Raw genomic sequence first — 24,287 nt, forward strand, 5'->3', positions numbered from 1 at the left:
AAGGAGGACTCCTCAGTCTCAAACAATGAATGGGACAGGATCCTGTAGAGAAGGCTGGGCTTCGGGAGGAGCGGTGGGTAGAGGGAGCAGGAAGGAGCCCACAGTGCTCCTAGGTTCTCTAGGGCCATCGGATCTCAGGACTCCAGGTGCTGGTGATGCTGGAGGCCCTAAGCGTGGGCTGCCCTCTACACTTGCTGCCATTGTCACCGGATGCCCCCAGGCCATCACCATCTTCCCCTGACCATGACTCGTTCACAGGAAAGCTAGCTGGGCTGCTTCAGAATGCACTGCGCATACCTCTTATGACATTTGTGCCTCTCTAGAGAATGTGTGTTGTTGTGTTACCACTCACCTTTCATTTAAACAGCTCCAGGGAAAGGAATGTGTTTTACATAGAGTTCTGTGTGAACTTCTCAAATTGCTGCCTTGTCCTGTCCTACCCTCGACACGAGCGTTGCAGCAGTCGGTACGACCTCCTCGTGTTGAGCAGGTGAATCCGTTACTTGTGTAACTGGTCAGTTAAAATGGTGCTTCTCGGGGCTCAAGAGCTCAGCATTTCACCAGGGGTTGTACATTTGGATTTATTTTGCAGGAACACTATCAGTTTGCTAGCTCATGTCATCTTCCAAGGAGACCACAGTATTGAATCACTGGGTAATTTTATGAGGTTTCTCACTGAGTGAAATATTTATTATGGGAAGGACATTATAAATTCAAAATTTATCTAAAACAAATCTGTCTGACTACAGCTGAACATATTTTTAGGCTAAGCAGAAAAGGATAAGGAACTTCTTTTGATGCTGTGTGGGAAAGTCTTAGAGGTCCATACTACTTTTATTTTCTTAACCTAATTACAGAACAGTGGGGTAGCTAGAGAGTTCCTCAGTAATTATGTACACATCAGAGGTTAATTTCAAATTGCTTTTCAAATTAAATGAGTCAAGTACATTTTTAACTTGTTTTCTAATTCAGATTTTTCTTCCTTGTTAAAGTACCATAAGCTTAGGTTTTACAAATAACACTTTTAGTATAACTCAGCTTATTTTGTCATTCCACCTCAGCTGCTAATTAAGAAGTGTTTCAATGGGAGGTTTTAGGGGGCTCCACCTGTCTCTTTGTAAAGATGACACATAAGAATTGTATGTGTTTATGGTGCAGTGTGGCATTTCAAACCATATATACAATGCATAATGACCAGGTCAGGTTTTTAAGGCTTGTTTGTTTGCTTTATATTGACTAAAATGTGGCTGTACTGGGCTAGGAATTCTCCAGCTTTTTTTTAGTTTTACTAATTTGTAATATTTAAACAGGCCTCATGTAGATGAACATAACTAAAGTGTTCCCTCAGAGTAATTTCTTTGTTTTTCAGTAAGTAACAGTTATAAAAAATCCCTTATGACTTCTGTAAATTAAATCTATAAACAGAGTGAGAATCTTTTTCACAGAGTCAATTTTTGACATCAAAGTCTGTATTTGATCATTTCCTATTTCACAGGTTTCTTTTCTCTATAGTCTCCTTTTTACTCTACTTGGTGTGTATGTATGTTTTTAATTTTGTGTGTGTGTTGTATGAGTATGTGTATCTACTTTTCTAATATAAATATTTAAGTTATAAATGTCTATCTGTAATCACGTAATTTTTGACATATATTTATGTTCAGTCCGTAATTGTTCCCTGATTTCCCAGTGAATGTTACTTGATTTTCAAATTATCTGTGAATTTTTTTTCCAAAAATCTTTCGATCACTTTAGATGGAGCAGGGAGAGAATGCTTTCTAACCTTCCAGTGTCTTCAGTGCAGAGACTGTAGGTGATGGCATTGTGGAGGTCGGCCTTGCCAGTCAGCGAGGCCCTCAGTGATGGCATTGTGGAGGTTGGCCTTGCCAGTCAGCGAGGCCCTCGTTTGTTGGACCGAGTGTCTTATTGTTGGCCTTGGCGCTGAATATGCTCAGCCTTCTGTCTTTGGTGTGTCCGTGACTGTGGAGGAAGCACAGCAGCTGGGTAGAAGGGAGCTGTGCACTGGTCTCCTTCCACATGTAGACAAGTTACTTCCCCTCCATATTTATTTGTAGAAGCTAAAATGTATGTTTTTATCGCTGTGATAAAGGACACGATCAAAAGCAGCTTGGTGAGGAAAGGGTCTCTTTGGCTTACAGTCCGCTGAGGGAAGACAGCAGGAACTCAAGCAGGACTGTGGAGAAGAAACTGAAGGAGGGATGTTGCTTTAGTGCGTTTTCTTACACAGCCCAGGAGCATCTGACAGGGGTGGCCCTGCCCACAGTGGTCTGTTCCCTCCCACATCAAGCATTAATCAAGAAAATCCCTCACAGGCTAGCCCACAAGCCAGTCTTATAGAGGTATTTCCTCAATTGTGGGTCCCTCTTTTCAGATAACTCCAGTGCATGTTAAGTTGACAAAACAAAACAAACAAAAGACAGCTAAGACAGGATTGTTCATTCCTCTTAGGAAACTGGCCCATTTATGTATTGTCATGAACTGGGCCTTTTAACTCTGGTAATCTTTCTTATTCTAACACCTATCGTTTATGATGTGGTAATCCAGCTCTTTTTGATGATATGTATACTATATTCATACATTTTCCTTTCACTTATCTGGGCCTTATATTTAGGTGGATTACTCAGAAATAGAGCTGTAGTTGGGCTTCTCCTCTTTAGTCTAGTCTGACTTTCAATTGGCATATTTGGACCATTTATATTTAATGTAGTTCTAAGGGTGGCTGGATTTAAATTACCATTTGGATGCTAGCTTTTCTGTGTCTAATCCCTTCTTTGCTCCTTCTTCTCCTTTTCTTGCCTGAATATTGATAGAATATTTTAATATAAATTGAACGTTTTTGGTGTCTTAGTTGAACTCCTTCCTATATTTACTAACTGTAGCTCCTTGGTTTTTGTTGTTGCTTTTGTCATTGTTTCATGATACCCTATATGCTTCTTTTCCAGTTGTCTCTTTCTTATTCCATATAGCAATATATCCATTTTGTAATATTTATATTATAATAATATTTATGAGATGCAATGTATGTGTATTGTAAGAATATAATTAGAATATTATTTTACATATTCTACTTTTAATTTTTTTTGCACCACATATTTCACTTTGAGGTATTTTAAAGTCCCACAATATACTATCGGGTTCGCCTTTCTTTCAAGTGACATTTAGAAAAATTTAATGGATATGCCTCATTTACCTACATATGTCTTATTTTAAGTATTAAAAAAATGAACACTACTGGAAACCGAACCAAAGGCCCCAAGCTTGCTGGCCAGGACCTCTGCCATTGACCCATCCTATGTATTTTTTGTGTGTGATCTGTGTATTGACTTCTTTAATGGTTCATAAACACTGTTAGCATTTGTGTATGTGAAAGAAAAAAATCTTTATTTCACCCCAAATATAGAAAGATTGGTGAAGTAGAATGAGAAAGTAACAGTCTAGAAAGCTGTTCTTCAAGTGTCTTGCTTGCATTTTGGTAGGTCTGCCATTCCTTCCCCCAGGAAAGTATCGTTAGCTGTGAGCACTATGCTGTGTAGTACAATAGGTCACCAAATTATATTCTCCCTGTCTGAGTGGGAAGTCTGGTGTGGTTCCTATCTTTGCTCCTAATCATTTCATGTCTTCTCTGGTTATTAGTAAATTGTTTTCCTTACTACTGCTTTTGTTTAGTGAGATAAGATGCACCTTGGTGTGTGTGTTTGGTGTCCATTATTTCTGGGTATTTGAGTTTTTAGTTTGCACTAAATCTGAAAGCAATTCTCCATATTATTTCAAGATTCAGCAGAACCAGGGAACTCTGGGCAATGCTGCTCAAGAGCCCATTATTAGGCATCTCTGAAGCTTTTGTTCTAAGATAGTTCAGGGTTCAAAGCAGGGGCAAAGAGACAGCAAAAAACATACAGAATGTTCTCACCGCTAGCATCAGATATGCTCGTGATACAGAAGGTCTCATGGACCAGTGGGGCATGTTTGCATGATGCCCTTTTGTGCTAAGCTGAATTGCAGATGAGGAAGAGGAAGAAACATCTTGCCCCTGAAATTCCTTGGTTGGAGGAGGTACTCCTCTCATGGGAACAGAGTTCACACAACAGGATAGTGTGGGAAAGTCTATTGTATGCAAGCTACACAACAGTCTGTACTGTTTTGGGGGGCTCTCTTGGACTTCCCTAGCCAATGTCTCCAAGGGAGGTTTCAATGCCTGCCACTTGGGTTTTATTAGTCTATGGCTTTTAGGGACGGCATTATCACCCCAGTGGCTTAACTTTATAATCATCACCACCATCATCTATGTATATATACATATGCTCATATGTATTATATATGTATTTTAAATTAAAAATGTTGAACTTTTTCAGGTATGTCTTCTTTTGAGAACTCTGATCATATCTGTAGCCTACTCTTTAATTGGCTTGTTTTCTATTCTTGGCACTTTTAGTTTTCATGTATTCTGGGTATCAATCCTCTATTATATGTATAACTAGCAAAGTTTCTTTCCATGGACTTCCTCTTTACAAAATTGTTTCCTTTGCTATACAGAACATTTTACTTTGTATGAGGTCCCATTTATTAATTGTTGGCCTTAATTTCTGGGCAAATGGAGTGTTCTTTTCAGAAAGTCCTTTCCTACAGCTTTATCTTATAGGGTACTGCCTATGTTTTCCTATAGTATTTCTGTATGTAAGGTTTCACACAGAAGTCTTTAATTCATTAGACTTGATTTTTATGCAGGCTGACAAATACAGGTCTAATTTTACCTTTTTACATGTGGACATCAAATTTCTTGATGAAAATGCTGTCTTTTGAAAAGTGTGTGTTTTTAGCTTCTTTGTCAAATATCAAATGCCTCATATTTAGTCTTCCATTTTGTTTCATTATCTACATGTCTGTTTTTATGCCAGTATCATATTATTTTATTATATTAGTTATGTCCGACTATGAACATGGGAGGTCTGTCTGTCATCTAGTCCTTGATCTCTTTCTTCAGAGATTTTACATTTTCACTGTGGAGGTCTTTCATTTCCTTTGTTAGGAATTCCTGGTAAATTTTTAGGCTATTGTCAATGGGAGTGTTTCAGTGATCTCTTTCTGAGCATGTGTGTTATTAGTATATAGAAAGGCCACTGACTTCTGTAAGTTATTTTGTATCCTGCCACTTTGCCAAAAGAGTTGATCATTTCTAGAAGTTTTATGGTGGACTATTTGTGATCTCTTATGCATAATATACCATCTGCAAATAGGGATAATTTGATTTCTTTCCTATTTGTCTCCCTTTAGTTTCTTCTTGCCTTATTGCATTGGCCAGTGCTTTGAGGACTATATTTCTTTGAGCACTATATTGAAAAGTAATAGGGGTAGTAGACAGCCCCCTCATTCCTAATTTCAGTGAGGTTGCTCTTTTTTCCTTCACTTAGGATGATGTGGGCTGTGTTTCTGTTCTATAAAGCCATTATTATGTTGAGGTATATTTTCTCCCATCCTACTCTCTTAGGACTTTTATCATGAAGACATGTTGGATTTTGCCTTTGCACATAAGATGATCATGTGCTTTCTAAGCCAATTTTTATGATTGATTACATTTATTGGCTTATGTCTGGTAACCCATACCTGTATCCCCTTGGAAAAGGCAACTTGATAGTAGTACATGATCTTTTTGATAGATGCCTGAATTTGGCTTGCAAGTATTTTGTTGAGAATTTTTCCATCTGTTTTCATCAGGGATATTGCCTGTAGTTTTCTTTTTCTGTTGTGTTTTTACCTAGTTTTAGTATTTGAGAAATATTGGTTTCATAGGAGTTTGGAAATACTCCTTTTGTTTCTTATTTTCCTTATTTGTTTTTTTTTGAATAGTTTAAGAAAGACTGGATGCAGATCTTTGAATGCATTGTAGAATTCTGCTTAGAATCTTATCTGGACCTGGGCTTTTTTAGTTGGAAAATTTTAAATTAGTTTTGATTTCTCCATTTATTTGCTATAGGTCTGTTTAAGTTGTTGGTATTTTTATGGTTTAACTTTGATAATTTGCATTAACCTAAAAATTTATCCATTTTCTTTTAGATTTTCAAATTTAATGGAGTACAGATTTTTAAAGTATCCCCTTATAATATTTTGAATATTTTGGTGTCTGTTTTAATGTTTCTTTGTTCATTTTTTAGTATATTAATATGGGATATTTCTTTCATCCTTTTGGTTGATTAGTACAAGGATCTATTAGTCTTGTTTAAGAATCAGTTCTTGGATTTGTTGATTCTTTATATTGTTTCTATTTCATTAGTTTATGATCGGATATTGATTACTTCTTCCAACATACTGGATTTGGGCTTAATTTGTTCTTGTTTTTTAAGTCATTTGTTTATGCTCTTTCTGATGTTTTAATACAGGCACTTAGAGCTGTAAATTTCCTCTTAGGACTGCTTTCTGTGTCTCAGAGGCTTTGTTGGGTTTCTATTTTCATTTAATTTCAGGCATTTTAGATTTTCTGTCTTGATTTCTTCTTTGACCCATTCAGTAATACGTTGTTTAACCTCTGTGAGTTGTAATTACTAGAGATTTCTTGCTGTTGATTTTTAAGTCTTATTGCTTTGTAGTCAGATAGAGTCCATGAGGTTATCTAACTTTTCCAGAATTTGTGAAGATGTGTTTTGTGTCTCACACATGGTCACCTTTAGAGAGGCTTCCATGGGCTGCTGAGGGGAATGTGTATTCTTTGGTGTTGGGTAGAATATTTTGTAGATATCTGTTAGGTCCATTGGGTATATGATGTCATTTAATTCTGATGTTTTCTGACCTGCCTGTTGGAGAAAGTGTGGTGTTGAAATCACTGACTATTACTAAGTTGGAGCTAATCTGTGTCTACTATGTTCAGTAGTATGGTTTTTATGAAACTGGATGCACCAGAGTTTGGTGCAAGTGTTTAGGATTGTAATGTCTTTTGTAGAATAAACTTGTGCACACCAAGGAGTTCTTGGAAGAAATGACTTTGACAAATGTCAGACTTTAGGAAATAAGATAGATCTGTTCTAGGTGTCCAGTAAGTGCCTTTATGATGTTGAACCTTCCGTAGCCACAACCATCTCAGTTAATAGATTCTTTAATCTATTAGTTTCTTGCTTATAGAATTACACACTGTAATTTGTCATTATAATAAGTAAATTTACACAATTTCCTTAACTATGTCCTGCTCTGTTCAGGAGGCTACCAATGTCTGGGGTCAGTAAGGTTATGAGACCTAGTCTTAGGTTTCCTCAAACACGAGTTGGGGTCCTAACTGTGGGTTGCACTTGATTTTTTTTTTATACCCAGTATGGTGGTTGTGCTGAGATTGTATTTACAACCCCTGTGTCAGATAGAGTTCAGAAAATGTATTATAGGGCTGAGTGTTTAGCTCTCTGCAGCAGTCGTTGAACAGATGTGCATCCTCTTAACAAAGGGGGCAGCAAGGGACTGAATTATACATTACCGAGTCCAGGGCCCTGTGGATGATGAATTGTGTATGGTGTGTGGTTAAATTATATTCCTTTAAAGAATTCCATTTGGGGATACCAGCTTTGGGTTTCAAGACCCAAATAATATTAAGATATTTGAAGGGGGTTTCCAGCTGAGGTCACTGTAGACAGAAGGAGCAGGGATGGACTAGATGTGTATGAACGCGAGCAGAGAAGGCTTGCATTTAGAGTCTGGCATTCTATGGTGACTTAAATGAAGCCCCCAAGGTATGTGTTGGAAACCCCATTGCCAGTGCAGCTGTGTGGAGAAATAAGCTTGCAGGGGTTGATTGGGTTATAGGAGTTCAGCCCTTGTGAGTGGCTTCATGCTATCACGGTAGGGGAGTTTCATTTTTCTGAGAGTGACATCTTTCTAACAGAGGAGTCTGATGCCCTCACTGGCTGACCCACGTGATACCTTCTTTATGTAAGGGGATAGATAGCAAGAAGATTTGCCACATGTGCAGCTTCAAACAGGGAGATCCCAGCCTCCAGGACTATCAGGCAAATGAATTTCTGTCTATTGTAAATAACCTGACCTGAGGTTTTGTTACCATAAAACTTAGAAAGACAATGAGGAGTTTGCTCTCCACTTGAAGTATCTCAGAAGCCGTCAGCCTGATTGGACGAGAGACTGACTTTGCTTTATGTTTTGAAAATGCTTTGACTGCTGTGTGGCTGTCACTCCTGAGGGTAAGAGCACAAAGAGGCTGAGCAAGGAAGTTACTGCAGTGTCAGAATGTGGAGTGATGTGTGAAATAAGGATGGAGGAGGAGGGTGGAGATCAGATTCAGAAACCATCTCACAGTTACCTAGATGGGGGTGCGGGAACAGGTAGGATTCTCTAACAATTAGATGTGGGATTAGGAGATGAATCAAAGCATTTGGAAGTAATTGCAAAGGTAAACGCTATACTACTAATTCAGGTTGGCTATTCCTGAGGTCAGTCATCATATTCCCAAACAACACATGCCAGTGATTAGAGAACAATTTGGTCCTACATTTTAAGGAAAGAGTTTAGTCATTCTATCTAATTAGGAGGTGGGAACTATAGCCAGTGTGTGGAAACATACACACTCACCCCAACACATAGTTATGCATAGTTATACATCATGTTTACCATTTATGGTGATCAGGCCAGGTTGGCTAGCATTTCCATCACCACAGCATTCCTTTGTCTTTGAGACATTGAAAATCCTCTCCTCTAGCTGTTTTGAAACACAGTCATCAACCATCAACCGTAATCTTTCTGCTATGCCTTACACAGCAGTTTTGCTCCTGTCAAACATAGCCACCCTTTCTCAAGATCCTTCTTCAAACCTTTGGTGGAAAATTTTTGGCACGGGCTAGTGAACCAAAGAGATTAGGAATTGCAGTAAGTGCTCATGGCTATCGATTTTCATGAATTTCTTGTCCTCTTATTTTTGGAGTAAAGGATCAAGTTGTCATCATCATCATCATCTTCGTTATTCAATATCATACTGTAAATATGATATTACCCTAGGCTTGGATTACCTAGGCTATCCTATTCTTTGGATTTAGAGCCATCTCTGAAGTCTGTGTGCTAAAGGGTTGGTGGCCTACTTGGTGCTATTGGGATAGAATGGAGCCTTTAAGAGGTTGGGACACACTGGAAGTCTGTCTGTCATTGAGGTCAAAGGAGATTGTGGGATCCCAGACTCTTTCTCTTTCTGTCTTGTATCCTGGCTGTGAGGTGAGAAGTTGGGCTTGACCAGATGTGCTGTGGGTATGGTCACAGGCCCAAGGCAAAGGCTGAACTGAAACTCCCAAGAACTCAGGGCCAAAAACCAACCTTTTCATTTTTTCTTTTCCTTCCTTCCTTCCTTCCTTCCTTCCTTCCTTCCTTCCTTCCTTTCTTCTTCCTTCCTTCCTTCCTTCTTTCTTTCACAGTTTTTTTGAGATAAGGTTTTTCTGTCTTAGAACTTGCTTTGTAGTCCATGCTGGCCTTGAACTCACAGAGAGCCACCTGCCTCTGTCTCCTGAGTGCTGGAATTAAAGGCATATCCCATCACCACCCGGCTCTTTTTATAATTTTATTTCTCTGGTGTTTGTTACAGTGACAGAGTTGACTGTCATAACGAGGATACTCTATGGCAGGAGAGTTGACTGTCATAATCGAGGTGACTCTATGGCAGGAGAGTTGACTGTCATAATCGAGGTGACTCTATGGCAGGAGAGTTGACTGTCATAACGAGGCAACTCTATGGCAGGAGAGTTGACTGTCATAACCTAGCAACTCCATTGGTGCTAGAGATAAGGCAGACAGAATGTGTTTTGAGCAGTAAGCAGAGTCCTGTGGTTTCAGTTATTGCTCTTCAAGCTGCTGATTATGAAGATGTCCATTTCCAGTGACCCAGACACCTGCTAATATCCAACAACCCCCTTTAGGAGTTGAAGCTCCCAAATCATGTGGGAGATGTGGTCCAGTTGATATGGCTGCTTATAGCTGAAGGGACATAGAAGAGTTTAAGAATCTCCACTCTTGCCAATTTTCATGTTCCAGAGGTTAATCAAGGGACCCCAGACAGATATAGTTAGATCATCATAGGACCACCTGAGAGTGATGTGGCTGTTTATGCATGGAGATAGAGTTAATATAGCAGTTAAGCACATAGGGTCCATGACTAATAGGGTCACTACTAAGATTATAATAGGTATAACTCATTTTGCTATGAAAATTCCAAGATCCAATCCCAGAGCTGTTCACCTAAAGTGATGGTAATGTTTGATGTAGTTTGAGTGTGTAGGTCATTTACAGCAGATGAGACATTAATAGAATTATTGGGAATATACACCCATTATTTAACCTTGGTGATAGAAAAGTAACTCAAAGGGGCTTAGGACAAGTGCCAAATAGCCAGACAAAGGCTCTAAGGAGGGCTGTTGCATACACCCAGGAAAACTGTAAGAGCAAAGGGACGGAGTTCCATGGTCCATGGAAAAGCCGTCCATACCTTTAGACGATGGAGGCAAAGGGAGTCAACCTACAGTGGAATGGGATCGTGTTCTGTACTCACTCAGCTTCCCAGTTCTTGTGACCCTCATTGAAAAGATGCATGTGAGAGACAGTTGTGTGGACACTAAGCATTTCTTACAGAATAGAGTAGAGCACCCTTAAAGGACGAGAGTGGATGATGGTCAAAGGGAGCATTGTAGAGCAGTGAACCCTCTCAAGAGTGAGGACAGGCAGTGCCAAAGAAACCATTGTCTGGTGTCCATCTCTGGCAATGCCTCTTTCTAGCATTTCATGAGTGTTACTATACACGTTGCTACACATGCAGTATGGCTATGAGTGACACGGTTGTGTGAGATGTAACAAGGTGTTTCTTGGAACCGTACCAGCTGCATCTGGAGCAGGGACATCTAACTCAGCCTGGGTTATTGTCATATAGTGACCTCAGAGGAGAGAAAACCTAAGCTGTGCTCTAATGATGGGCTGTAGGCAGGCTGAGCACAGAGTGAGGGAAGAGGAGTTCCTGGTGGAGGACAGCACTCAGCATCCAGTGTTGTGAGATTTTCTGGCTCTCATGTTTCCACACCAGATTACAAGATATTTAAATGCAAGAGGCTTTTTAAAAATTGAATTTTAAGAGTGCATAGTAATTGTACAAAATTGTGGGTTTCACTGTGACATATACCACATATGATGTACTTTGATCATATGACTGCCATTACCCTCTTTAGACCCCTGTTCTAATAGTTCCTTTCCACTCTTACGTCTTCTTTTTTCTAGACTCCACATATGAGAGAAAGCATACTCATCTATCTAGATCTGGCTGACTTTCCTTGACATGATCTTCTATACTTCCATTTTCGCGACTTTGGTCGCGAACTATGGCACGACTTTGCTCTGCTCAGCGGTAGAGTCACACTCTGTTGTGGGTGTGTATACATTCACCTATATATGCATCGCATTTTCTTTACCCATCCAGCTATTGATAGCACTTAGGCTGGTTCTGTAACCTAGAGATCGTGACTCATGCTGTGCTAATTATCAGTCTGCAGGTATCCCTGTTGTGTGCTGAGTCTGACTTCTTCAGACTTCAGTGTTGTAGCTGTATCGAATGATTCTATTTCCAGTGTTTGGAGAAATTCTACACCTGTTTTTGTAGTAGTGCAAGCTTATATTCTCACCCCCGGTGTTCAAGGGTTCCTTCCTCCTGCACCCAGGGAGAACTTTTGTTCCTGTATTGGCATAGAAGGCCTAGAGTTTCTAATGCATGAATAACTTCTTGTCTTCAATATTTTGTACATCTTGACATCCTGTTTTCTTCTGTGTGTTCCTGACTCCAGGATAGGTAATATCTAGCAATTGGGGTTGACTTTCTACACTTAAGTATGAAATGGTTAAACCTGGATGCCTGTGAGTGAATGGAATTTCCCCCCCCCCTTTTTTGCCCTTTAGTGCATAGAGTTCAGGAATATAACTTTATTTTCAGACAAGAACTAAGAAGAATAAAGATCCAGTTGATAACAGATCTAATTGTCATTTTAGGATATTCCTTGAAACAGTCATAAAAATGACTCATAAAAATAAGGAAATTAATTTGGATGTTGGCTGGCTGATTCATCACTCATTGCCTTACTGTTAATTATTGCTGTTAATTATCTCTACAGTGAGTGTATTGACTGTTATAGTGATTAGATAGGTCAGTAAATACAGAATGCTTGGTAGGCTCAACAAAAGACACTTATTTATTTTTGTTTTCCTGAGATTGTGTCTCCCTATGTAGCCCAGGCTGTCCTCAAACTCACAATGTTGCCTAGCCTGGCTTTATACAAGAGTTCCTCTTGTCCCCAACTACCAAGTGCTGGGGTTCAGGCCTATGCCCAGTGTGCCTTTTAGAACTGTAATTACAAATGACCCTTCTGTGGCATAGCAAACATGATTGGTCTGGCAGTACTGAATGGGCTGAGGATGTTGTGAGGCAGACACTCCATATGCCTTTGCTTTCACAGATATTCCTATATTTAAGCATTCTCACTTCTGTGTCTGAGAAGAAAATGTGATACGCAAAATGTCAAATCAGCGAGAAAGTCAGGGAAAGCCAGACTACTTGGGAAGGTGTGCTTTCCCAGGGCACTGGAGATGGAGGCGATGAGCTGGCCTCCGCTGACTTGCTAATGTCCAACTACACACACTTTGAAGGTTGCACTAAGATTGCACAAGATTCCTCTTGTGACCAACGAGGATGAGCCAATATGACAAGCTGGGTGATAGCTGAAGAAATGAATCTGCCATTCCCTTGTACCTGACTTCTGACTTCCACAGACTTAGAGTCTCTGTCTCGCTGGGAAAGAAAAGCCATGTCAAGAAGCACAGGGACACTGACTAGTAACCTTTCGTTTCGAGCCAGTTGTGAATTTCCCACATTTAGCATATGAACAAAGAGCTTGGATGTTCAGACCTCAGCTTTTTCTGCATGGAAGGAGAGGTGTCTCCGTGGGATTGTAGGCATTGCTTGGAGAATGGCATCAGGGGAGTACATGAAAAGCAGCGTCTGCCTTTGATCTTTGAGAAGTGGAAGGAGAGGGGTGGAGCCAGAACAACACAGGTGTGATATCCCAATTTCTTTCTCTGTGGACAGTTCTCCAAGCAGAAAGCTGAAGTGTGGGGAATAATTAACGATGACTATGAGGGTCAACAGCTTTTGGTCTCCTGACCTGTCATACTATTTCTGTGGAGGTTTAGGGACTGCCTGGACAGGCACTGAGCCTAGGAACCCTTTAACAAGGCTGTGAACACAGGGTTTCCAGGAGGTGGCAGCTGCTGCTATACCTGCACGAGTAAGGCAGAGCCACTGGGAATACTCCTACCCTTTGATAAAGCCAAGCAGACCACACAAAGGCTGTAGACGTGAATCCAAGCAGGTCGTCATTCTGTGGACCAGAGGTGGCAGAAGGTATTCTGCTAAGGATCCCAGCTCTTCTCCATGTCCCTGTCCCTCCCCTCCATTCACACACTGTCATTTAAAGGAGAGGCACAAGAGGAATGAAGTGATAGTGAGCCAAACCATTGTTCATCAAGGCACACGGAAAGTGGCTCACACGAACTTTCCCTATAGCATAAGCCTTAATCAACTAGACATTTTCATTTTCCCTAGCTGTGTTATATGCTGCCTCAGGAGGGGGAGGTGGTCAGAGTAGCTGTGTAGACTTTGAAGAGTTGCATCTTCCTATGCCCAATTAAGGGTGAAGGTGAAGTTCCTGTGCTTGCTTAGTTCATGTCCTCAACATGTCTATTGGATGTCTTCTGTGTCCCATGGGAGGCACATGGCTAGTATGAACACAAGCCCCGCCTCCTGGAGCACATGTCAAATGCTGAAGACAGAAATCGAGCAAAGAAGTTCCATGTGCGGTAAATGCTGTGTTAGAAAAATGCAGGGCAAAATAGAGCAGGGATTTCTGTAGACAGGGTTGCTACGGGGCTGCTTCTATGAAGAGAGGTTGAAAGAGGCATGCATGACAGGAAGGAGTTTGCTAGTCTTGTGGGATAAACTTAAAAACTGGAGTTGATGCTCTGTGTTGGCCGTTTCCGTATCTGCGGATCCAGCCAACCCTGAATAGAAATTGCATATTAAGAACAACAATGACTGCTATGCAAATAATAAAGAAGTAAGGTACACTGTCTGTCTGTATGCAGTTTAGACTGTGTCAGGCATGACGCATTATCTAGAGGCCAGTGAGAGGATGGGTATATTGTTCAGATGCTATGCCTCTGTGGAAGGGGTAGGAGTATTTGTAGACTTTGGTATCTAAAGCAGAGAGGGTTATCTTGAACCCAGCCCCCTCTATGCGCAACAGGTGATGATTTGTACCCGTGGAATTCTCAGTGGGATTTTAAAGCTGGTGCCCCTGTCTGGAGCCCAGATTTGAGATCCCAAGAGCAATGGAGAATCTCTCCTAGCAGAGGGAATTGCTATAAAAAGTTACTATACTTGTATTTAATCCTTAGCCAACCCAGCCTGGAATGAAGCAAATCCTCTGAATTGATGATATGAAACAATTGTTTTTCTTTAAAGTTTAGGTTTAACTATGAAATACATTTCCAGAAGAGCACACTTATCTTCACTTAATTTACAGGATGACACAGAATGGATTTTGAGGACAGGAGTCTGTGTTGCAGGTCTTATTGAAACTGAGGTGTCGTAGTTTGGTTCTATTATTGATGAACACCATGACCAAAGGCACATGAGTAAGAAAGGGTTTATTTGGCTTACATGTTCCAGTCCACCACTGAGGGAAGTCAGGGCAGGAACTCAAGCAGGACCAGAAGGAAGAGGCATGGAGGAGTGCTGCTTACTGGCTTACTTAGCTAACTTTCTTGTATGCCCCAGGCCCACCTTCCCCCAAATGGCACCGCCCACACTAGACTACACCATCCCACATCAATCATTAATCAAGAAAATGGCCCACAGAAGACTGCCTGATGGCAGAAATTCCTCAATTGAGGTTCCCTCTTCCCAAGTGACTCTAGTTTATGTCAAGTTGACAAAAAGCTATGCCATCAGCTGCATGCCTCTTCCTCCCACTACCTACCAGAATGCCTCACATGTAGGAGGTCCTCACCAACCGAGTGGATCCAGCATCCACAACATTCCAGATAATAAAAAGTCCGCAGCCAATTACTTTTGCTGCATTTTCTTTGTTCCCAAGGGAAAAAAAAGAAAAGAATCCAGCAAGTGTTGTCAGAAACAAGAAATCCTGACCCGTCACTGTCATCTTCTCTTTGTGTTCTCTGTTTTGGAACTATTGGTAGGAGTGGATCACATCTGCTATATTTGGAGAGAAACAGTCTGTGCAAAGTGGGGTCTTGAAAAGCCTCTGAAATGTGTCTGCCAAGGCAAAAATAACCACATTTTGTATCTGCCCAGCATTTCCATTGTGTCTGCTTGATTAGGAGAGCTAATCAGCCCCAGTGCTCCCGGCTCCAAAACTGTGGCTATGTGCCTGTGTTCTCAAGAGTCACGAAACAGCTTTGTAAATATGGTGTAGAAGCCAGAGCTGTGCTCGAAACTTTGAGGATGTGTGTGTGTGTGTGTGTGTGTGTGTGTGTGTGTGAGCATGCGAGCATGCGTGTGTGTTTGTGTGTGTGTGTGTGTGTGTGTGTGCATGCCTCTTATTAAAAAGCTCTTTAACAACCATGGGACTGCTTTCCTAGAGTGGAGGTGTGCCACCTCCACATACTTTTCAAGAAAGGGAAGATGGATCAACTCCTTACCCCTCATTATAAAACTCTGAATAGCCACATCTGCTAGAAGTGTATGGTAATAGACATTTAAGCTATTATCTCCTGGAGTTGGATCTGTGATAGAATCTAATTGTGAAAAAAAATTCTGCTTATGTAAGTGCGTAGGAAACTGTGGCTTGGAGGCTCAAGCTTTGCTGAGGTAAAAGGGGTAACAGTCCCATTCCAACACTGTGGCAAAATGTTTGGGTAAATAATTTAGGGAGAAGTTATTTTGGCCTAGGTTTTTAAAAATTTCAGCTCATGGTCACTTGGCCCTGTTGACTTTGGCCCAGCAGTAAGGCAGAGCATCAAGAAGAGAGCCCATGAGGGAAGAAACTGCTCACCTCATGGTGGCTAGGAGGGAAAGACAACATGGGAGATACCTGGGTCCCCATATCCCTTCCAGTGACGTAACTTCGTCTCATAAGGCTGTACTACTGATAAGTCCACTTTCAATAATGTCACTTCTAGTGGCCAAGACTTTGACACAGGGCATTTGGGAAACTCTGAAGAAATAATTAACAAGAAAAAGTTTTAAAGATTTTGTGCTAAAAAAACGTGGGAGGAGGATTAGAAGGAAAAGAGGGTGTGGAAAGAGGAGAAGGAATATGAGAGACCACACGCGGCCCACAAAGCTTAAAATATTTACTAACTTGCACTTTTCCAAACAGTTGTCAACCTTTCATTTCTATAATGGATTTCAGTTTTGTGAATGAGGAAGCCAGGGCTCAGCAGGCAGCTGCTTAGCTAGGCTCACAGGGTAGTGTGAGCACATATAGGAAGAGTATGACTCAAGTTCCTGCAGATCTGGCTGTTAGTCCTGTTTTTCCTGTGGCCTAGGATGTTTTGTGATTGTTAAGGTTTCTCTTTTGAGTCCATCATTCAAGAGCCCACAGTTCAAGGGCCTGGGATGATGGCTTAGCTGCCAAAAGCTTGCTGCATGAGAATCAGGACCTGGGATTGGATCACTAGCTCCCACAGAAAAGTCATGAGCCAAGGTGTGATTCTGTAATCTCAGAGCTCAGGGACAGAGACAGGAACAACTCTGGAGCTCACTGGCTAGTCATCCTATTTGAATGATAAGCTTTGGGTCCAATCAAAATTCCTGTCTTAAAGATAAGGTGGAGATTGAATGAAGAAGAGATATGACATTGATCTCTAGCCTCCATACCTATGTGCCCATGTGTACACCTGCCATGTGTGCACATATAACACACACACACACACACACACAAGCATTCGTGCACATGCACATGAGCTATCCTTGTCACCTGTAGCTGCTTATGTCTCAGGGAGAGGTCTGAAGTCCTGCTTCCTAACCAGTGAGCTGCACATTCTTGCCATCACCCACATGAGAAAAAAGGGAGGGGAATTGCTTGGTTCCCTGAAGTGAATGCACTACCAACACATATGGATGTTACCTCCCACCAGCATGGGAAAAGAGATGGACAGGAGAGCCAGAGCTGAGAGAAGAGTTAGAGATGGGCAGGGGTTGCTGGGGGAAGTTATAGCAGCTCATTGGATTTCCCTGTCTACCCAGTGCCCTTTGTGCTTAGAGTTACTTGTGTGTCTACAATAGCTAGCCAGCTCTGCCCTGCCCATTCCTATTCTCCACTCATTGCCTTATCCATAATCACTTGTTCAGATATTGTCTTCCATCTCCCAGTTACCTCCCAACAACTTAGGGTTCATTCAAATTAGCAGATGTAATGTTGTTATAGAGACTTTCTTCTTGGGTTCTAGCATCTTTGAGTGCAAACATCTAATGCAGTGGTTCTCAACCTGTGGATCCGCAAGCCCTTTGAGGGTCACATATCAGATGTCTTGCATATCAGATATTTATAGTATGATTCATAACAGTAGAAAATTACAGTTATGAAGTAGTGATGAGATAATTTTGTGGTTGAGGGGTCACCACAACATGAGGAACTGTATTAAAAGGTAGCAGCATTAGGAAGGTTGAGAACCACTAATCTGAGACATCTAGAACCACAGCACTTCAGAGTGAACTATGAGTGAACAGCAGTTTGCTCCTTCTGGCTCGCCTTTCTTGCTCTCCTGTCTTATAGGATAATATAAGTTCTCTATGGGCTCTTTTATGTGCTAGTTGCTATATCCGGTTATGGGTAATTGATGGAATGACCATGGTGTAACTCATGGAAACCAAAGACCTCAGCATGACTGGGATAGAATAGAGTACTCTGGCTGTCCTTCAGCTGCTTCATATTTATTTCAAAGGAAACTTTTCCTCTGCCTCCTGGTCACTTTGTGGGTAGGAGAGGCCTTCAGACCTGCAGAGTGTGTGGCCATAGGTCAGCCACAGGCAGAGACCATCCTTTCTGGTTCCCATGCTTGCTGATTCACCGTGGCTCACCTTGGAGCATGTAGCCATCATCAGTCCAAAGAGCTGCAGTGAGTCTACAGAATTGCCCAGCACAAATGTAGCGGCTCTGGCTTGTCCCTGAGAGGAGAAGGGGTCAACGTCTAGACAAGGAAGAAGTCCGTAGTTCCATGATGGATATGTGCCCTCAGGAGGCATCTAGTCCATTAGATTTAGATGTATTCATCCATCATAAACTATGACTGCTGCTGATGTGGTAGCCAATGTTCAGGGTTAGGCAAGGTAAGCTCCTTCCCTCAAAGCCCTGGCCATTGATTGTCCTATGCCTACTGTGGAAACAAACTGAGCACTTGTCAATTTGCCTAGTCTTGTTCTCTTAATCATTCCCTTCCTGCTGTTTTCTTTCTCATCTACCAAGTATCTATTGACCCCCTCTATCTGCTGACATTATGCCTACTTATGTGGGGGGAGCTATAAGCATACGCTTGGCTTTTGTGTGGTGGTATCTGTGAAATGCATTAACTCAGGGTTTGTCTCAGGAGTCCAAATTTGAAACCTTCACCATAATGTGCTCTGCTATATATGGCACAGTGTTTTCCTTATGCAATAAAAATTTGTGAAAACGTATCTTCCAGCTCAGGGGTAGGTCAAGATGAAGTCACAGTGGTAGAATGAATTTATCTGAATCTTGGCATTAAGGGGACCCTTAACTATTTCTTCATAGGCTAAAATCTCCCAGTCTGGCTTTGGTAAGTATAGGAAGATGAGCATTGTGGCATGCCAGGAACTTTGGAGATTCAATGTCAATCTTGTTCTCTTACCGTTTATTTGTGTCAATAATCCTTTGCCGGCAAACTATTGTTTTCATTCCTTTATTATTTTTAATTATATATATATATATATATATATCACATGTTTGGTTTGCAAGTACCCATGTTGTCCAGAGGTGTCAGGTCAACCAGAACTGGATTTACAGGCCATTTTGAGTCACCTAACATGGATGCTAGGAACCAAACTTGAGTCCTAAGAGTAGTGTATGCCTGTAACCACTGGCCATCACTCTGTTATTTCTGTCTGTCATGCTTTTTGTCCTAGTCTGCTCTAAACCTTGGGTATCTATTTCTCTCTCCCTTTAGAACCCACACCACCAGTTTCCCTCTCTCAAAAGACAGACAGTCTTAAAGATCCCTTCTGAGATGTTTCCCAGGTCTAAATTCTCTTTCCTTCTTCACTCAGCCCATGCCTTCACTGCCTCTCATCTAGATCGCACAGCTCTCCTGTCTCTTGCTACTTGGTCCATCATTGTTAGGTGCCCATCTTTCTTGATTAGACATTGTTTGTGGCTTCAGATGAAGTCCAGGTCAAAGCTGGGCCTTCTCGACCCTGTGTGTCACCTCCAGCCTGCCCACAGGCTCTGTTTCCTGAGCTTCTTGTGTGCTCGTCCTCAGCTTGAACCCTCAACATGGATTTTTTTTTTTGCTTCCCCCCATACAATTTTTGTTAACTTCATATTTAATCGGACTTCACTTGTCTTCATCCACAATGCCCTCCTCTTCCTAACAAAATCCATGTATAACCTGGAAGGCTTTTATATCTTCCAGCCACTTCTCCTCCAAAGCACAAAGTGATGATGTGACCTCTGACCTCACTTAACCTTCAATCCCACTCTTTCTTACTTGGTTATAAACTGTCACTGCTAGGTAGCTGTAATGGTGTAGATTGTCACATGATTCCTTAAACTGTGTGCTATTTTTGATGGCAAGAGGTAAGACCTCCTATTTTGTGATCCCAGCAGCATCTAACTGATTTTTCAGGTGTGACTGCCTATGGGTATCACTTACAAAACAGTACAGTGCAGAATCAGTGAGGATATGGTCCATGAAGAAAGAAATAGTGGGGATTCCCTTGGTGATAAGTATTTCATGGCTATGATGCTTAGAGGAGTGCACTAAATGGGTGCAGTCCTGGCAATAGACTGTTTGATCCAAACTAATGGTAGGTCTTTGATCTCTGTGCTGATCTACCTGGGAAACCCAAGGCATCCTTTATGGGTTCCCATCATGTGTCAGGCTTTGGGACTCCAGGAGTCTCATTCCATTGACTGTAGTAGACAAAACAGATCTCTGCTGTCCTGGAACTTAGGATAGTGGGTCTGGCAAAACATCACAAATAAATAATATGAGGTGATGATGATGAATGCTGAGGAGGAAAACAAAACTGGTTAAGTGGCAGAGAGAGAAACTGCTCTTTTATACCAACTATTCACAAAAATATTCTCCATCTGTCTGAAAGTAGCAAGTGCTTCGAAATGCAGCCTCACTGGGGATGGGGTTCAATGGTAGAGCACTTGCATAGCACATGCAAGGCCCTGGTTGGGCTCAATTTCTAGCCTATGGAGAGAAGAGAATAAATAAGACAAGCTTAAAACCAAAACAAAGTCCACTCTTTGATTGAAATCCAGGAAGCAGAGCTGACGGGGTAGCCAGGACAGAAGGAACATTCTTGTTTCCTACTGCCCCTTCTCTGCAACGAGGGGGCTTGGCAGTTTCTACTGGCCAGAGTAGACCCAAGAAAGGGTGACAAAGGGGACAAAGGAGAGGGGTTAGTCCTACAGTAAGAAATAGCCTGTGTGCAGTGCACCCATTCCTGAAGGAGCAGAAAACGGGTGTGTCTGACCTGTGGACCCAGGTATGAGCACAGAAGTGATCTGGGCTTTGGGAAAGGGAAAGCCCTCAGCCTACTCCAGGCTTAACCCTTCTTCACTAGACTGGATAGTAGTATGTCAGCTCTGGGTATGCAAGTTGCCTTTCAGTTTCCCTTTTCTCATGCCAAGGATTGAAATTCTTACAGTCAAGTTAACAAGATGATTTAACCAAAACTGATGTGCAATATACACGTCTTTGATGGGTAGAGAAGATGGGGTATTAGTTGCATAAATATTTAAGGAAAACAAGGTTCTACCCGCAGAGCTTTTGTTTTTGTGTGAACTTTGATTTTCTCTAAAGGTGGGCTGTCTCTTCCCAGAGGGTATGCTGCGTTGGAGCTGTGTGTGTGTGTGTGTGTGTGTGTGTGTGTGTGTGTGTGTGTGTGTGTGTGTGTGTGTATCCTTCTTCATACATCTCACGAAAAGTGCAGGGGAGTTTAGCTCACTCAGAAGCTTCGAGACAGGGCTTGCTATAGTGTGGGAGCCACGGAAACTACTTAAGCAAGGAACCGAGAGCTCACGCGCTGGACCAGAGCTGGCAAAGTTGAGCCTCTGAGATGATCTGACCTGTTTGTGGACACTAGCTGCCCAGCTCTGCTCGATGGCGGTGGGAGCAAGCTCTGCCCACCTGATTCGGGACTTTGGCTCCACAGCGCAGAGGTTCTTTCACCTCCTGCTCCTGTGAGAACTGCACGTGGGTCATCTCCCTAGGGCTGTTTTTATCATTGTGACTAAACATCGTCCAAGAGGTCCAGAAAATCCAGCTCCCGGGACGAGGCGTGGCCTCGGTTAGGTGGATGTCTTCTGGCTTTACCGCTGACTCCCTTGCCTCCTTCCTCTCCTGTCTCAGGCAGTCTAGAGCGGTCCTCCTGCCTTCGCCCCTCGCCAGCCTGGCCAGCGCGGGTACCGCAAGCTACATTCTCGGCCAACTCCCTCCTTGCAAACGCTCTGGGCTGCCGAGTCGCTCCGGAGCGCTAGGGTTGGGCAGGACTGACGGGGTAGCCCAAGGCCCGCGGGTCCTCAGGAAGGTCAAGGGCGGGGTGAGGTCTCTGATGAGTCCAGAGCTAGAGAAGCCTGGGCTGGGGAATCTTCTCTTCTCCACTAGTCCAGGTTGGGTGGGGCTTCCGAGGACGGGCGGGGTTCCCACTGGTCTACGGAGGGGCAGGGTTTCAGGCAGGGGCGGGGCCTCCGCAGATCCATGGAGAGGCGGGGCCCCAAGGGTGGGACCTATTCACAGGTCGGGGTGGGGCGTCTCCAGTCACCGAGGGGTGGGGACTCGCAGGTCCAGAGCAAAGGCTGGGTGGGGTGGGGTGGGGCGGGGCCTGCCGCTGCCTGGGCGGCTGTGGCTACAGTCTAGTCTCTAGGGGCAGCCAAGGTACATAGCGGCCCCAGTCTCTCCAGAGCATCCTTCGCGGCCGGTCCCCGCCTGCAACACGCTCTCAGCCTAGGGCCTGGAGGCTGACTTCTTTTGTGTTTTGTTTTCTGCCCCGCGCCTCATCTCTGCAGGACCCGTTCGTTCTTCTTCGGGCTACAAGAAGGCAGAGGATGAGATGTCCCGGGCCACGTCTGTTGGAGACCAGCTAGAGGCACCGGCCCGCCTAATTTACCTCAACCAATCTCATCTCAACAAATTCTGCGACAACCATATCAGGTAGGGGAAGCCGCAGCCCGGTGAAGCTCAGAGCTCACCTTCACGGGGTGGTTTCTCAATCACCCGCTCGGCCCTCAGTTCACTTGCTTCCCACAGCACTTTGCATCTCTGCCTCCTGCACCCAGCTTGAGCTCAGAGGTCCACACCAGGTACCCAGTGGGCCATGGGAGCACAGGGGCTGTCTTCCTCCGCTTTGCAGTGCTGTGCCACAGTCCCTATGTGGGCCCCGGGGAAGTTACTCTAATGCCAAAAGTGAAGGTGTCTACTCACCTCTGGACTGCCTTCCAAGAATCTCCGTAGTCTCCATGTAACCGCATTGATAGTTCTCTTTGTCATCCTGAGTAGTTTGCAGAACGTCTGTGGGGAAGTGCTTTATTAGGCGATCGCACAGGCCCTAAGGATTCACATTCATTTCCCAGTGACCCACTGCATTTGCTAAGGGTCTTGTTTGCTAGGAAACTTTGTCCAGAGCCAGCAGAAAAATGAATGGAAGGTAGCATTTTAGCATCTGCTTAGTGTCTGCTCTCTGCTGGCCAGTGTGTTAGCAGTGCAAGCATCTCCAGTGTCTCATGGAACAAGTCATTACCTCCAGATCAGAAAACTGGATAGAGATGTGACATGGTGCACTATGATCTTATATTAACAGATACTAAATGGAAAGGCCAGAAGTCGAACCCACTCATCTGAGCAGCAAGCATATCCCAGCTGCTGTGCAAGACTTGTTTTTTAGCTTGGCGTTAGCACACTTTGAAATGTCATTAAACTTTTGAGCTTTGACCGGCTTCACCTCTTCGAGTGATTTCCGAGGATAGTTTGTGAACTCCGTAGGTCACCATATTCATGCCTGGAAGATACTGATGGGCCAGGTCCCGCAGAGATTATTGAGATACAATCTAGTACTCTTTTTTTTTAAAGTAAAACTTTGGCTAAAACTTTCCTATTGTTACATATATAACTACTACACTACCTCAGTCATGCTACACTGGCTGTCTAACTTGCAACGAGATATGGTTGTTGGTCATTTCTATAGCTTGATAGGATTTGGGGAAGAATAGCAATGCACCTATGTGCATTTATTTTATTAATGGAGTGTTAGATTGTGTGGCTTTATTTTTGTGTTTCAAGAATAACCTTTGGACACATTTTACATTTAAAGAAGTAAAGCTTAGGCTATCTTAATCTTGATTCCTGAATACGTAGGCTTGTTTTGAGATATGGAACATTACAGGTATTACAAACAGCCCATTATGGCATTACAAACCAGGGTAAACGTACTAAAAAAAGAGGAAACTGGAGCCTCATACATTGCCAATAGGAATGAAAGATGGGCTGCTGCTTTGGAAAGCAGTTTGGCATGTCTCCAAAAGGATCGGGGTAAAATTAGCACAAGACCCAGTAATTCCAAAACCAGGTATACATAGCTAACACATGTGGAAACAGTGGGCCTCGCAAACACATGTACACTATGTACATAGCAGCAGAACTATGGTTTCAGGAACACGCACACATCCAGGTCTTCATTCAGATGAGTCTATGAAGTGCGGAAGAGCCACACAATGTGACAACCGCTGGCTAGAAAATGATATGAAACAGATGAACCTTAAATGTTATTAAGTGAAAGAGTAAGTTGTGAAAGGCCTCATTTTGTAGGAACTGATTTATGTGAACTAGCTGCAAGAGAGATGTATCTCATGATACACTAGTGATTCCTGGGCTGGCGAAGGAAGATGGAAGATTGGGAGATGGAGAGTGACTGTGCAGCTTGGGATGATGGCTGTGTTACTCTGAGTACATGGAAAGTCATGACGCTGAACATTGGCCATATAGTTCCAGGTCTCCACACC

At 42.7% G+C, this 24,287-nt stretch overlaps 1 protein-coding gene across 4 annotated transcripts in view; it reads left to right on the top strand.

Annotated features, from left to right (window-relative positions):
- Atp8a2 (ATPase phospholipid transporting 8A2) overlaps positions 1 to 24,287 on the top strand; it is a 547,410-nt gene that overhangs the window by 89,668 nt on the left and 433,455 nt on the right. For 3 of the 4 annotated variants that reach the window (XM_040740602.1, XM_040740601.1, XM_040740603.1), the window contains one exon: positions 22,299 to 22,443. In XM_040740602.1, the coding sequence (XP_040596536.1) occupies positions 22,299 to 22,443 (145 nt within the window). Of the gene's footprint in view, positions 1 to 22,145; positions 22,168 to 22,298; positions 22,444 to 24,287 lie in introns of those variants that run through there. The other variant, XM_040740605.1, reaches the window with a different exon arrangement.

This window comes from Mesocricetus auratus, unplaced genomic scaffold, assembly GCF_017639785.1.
Source record: "Mesocricetus auratus isolate SY011 unplaced genomic scaffold, BCM_Maur_2.0 Super-Scaffold_100707, whole genome shotgun sequence".
Taxonomy (NCBI): domain Eukaryota; kingdom Metazoa; phylum Chordata; class Mammalia; order Rodentia; family Cricetidae; genus Mesocricetus; species Mesocricetus auratus.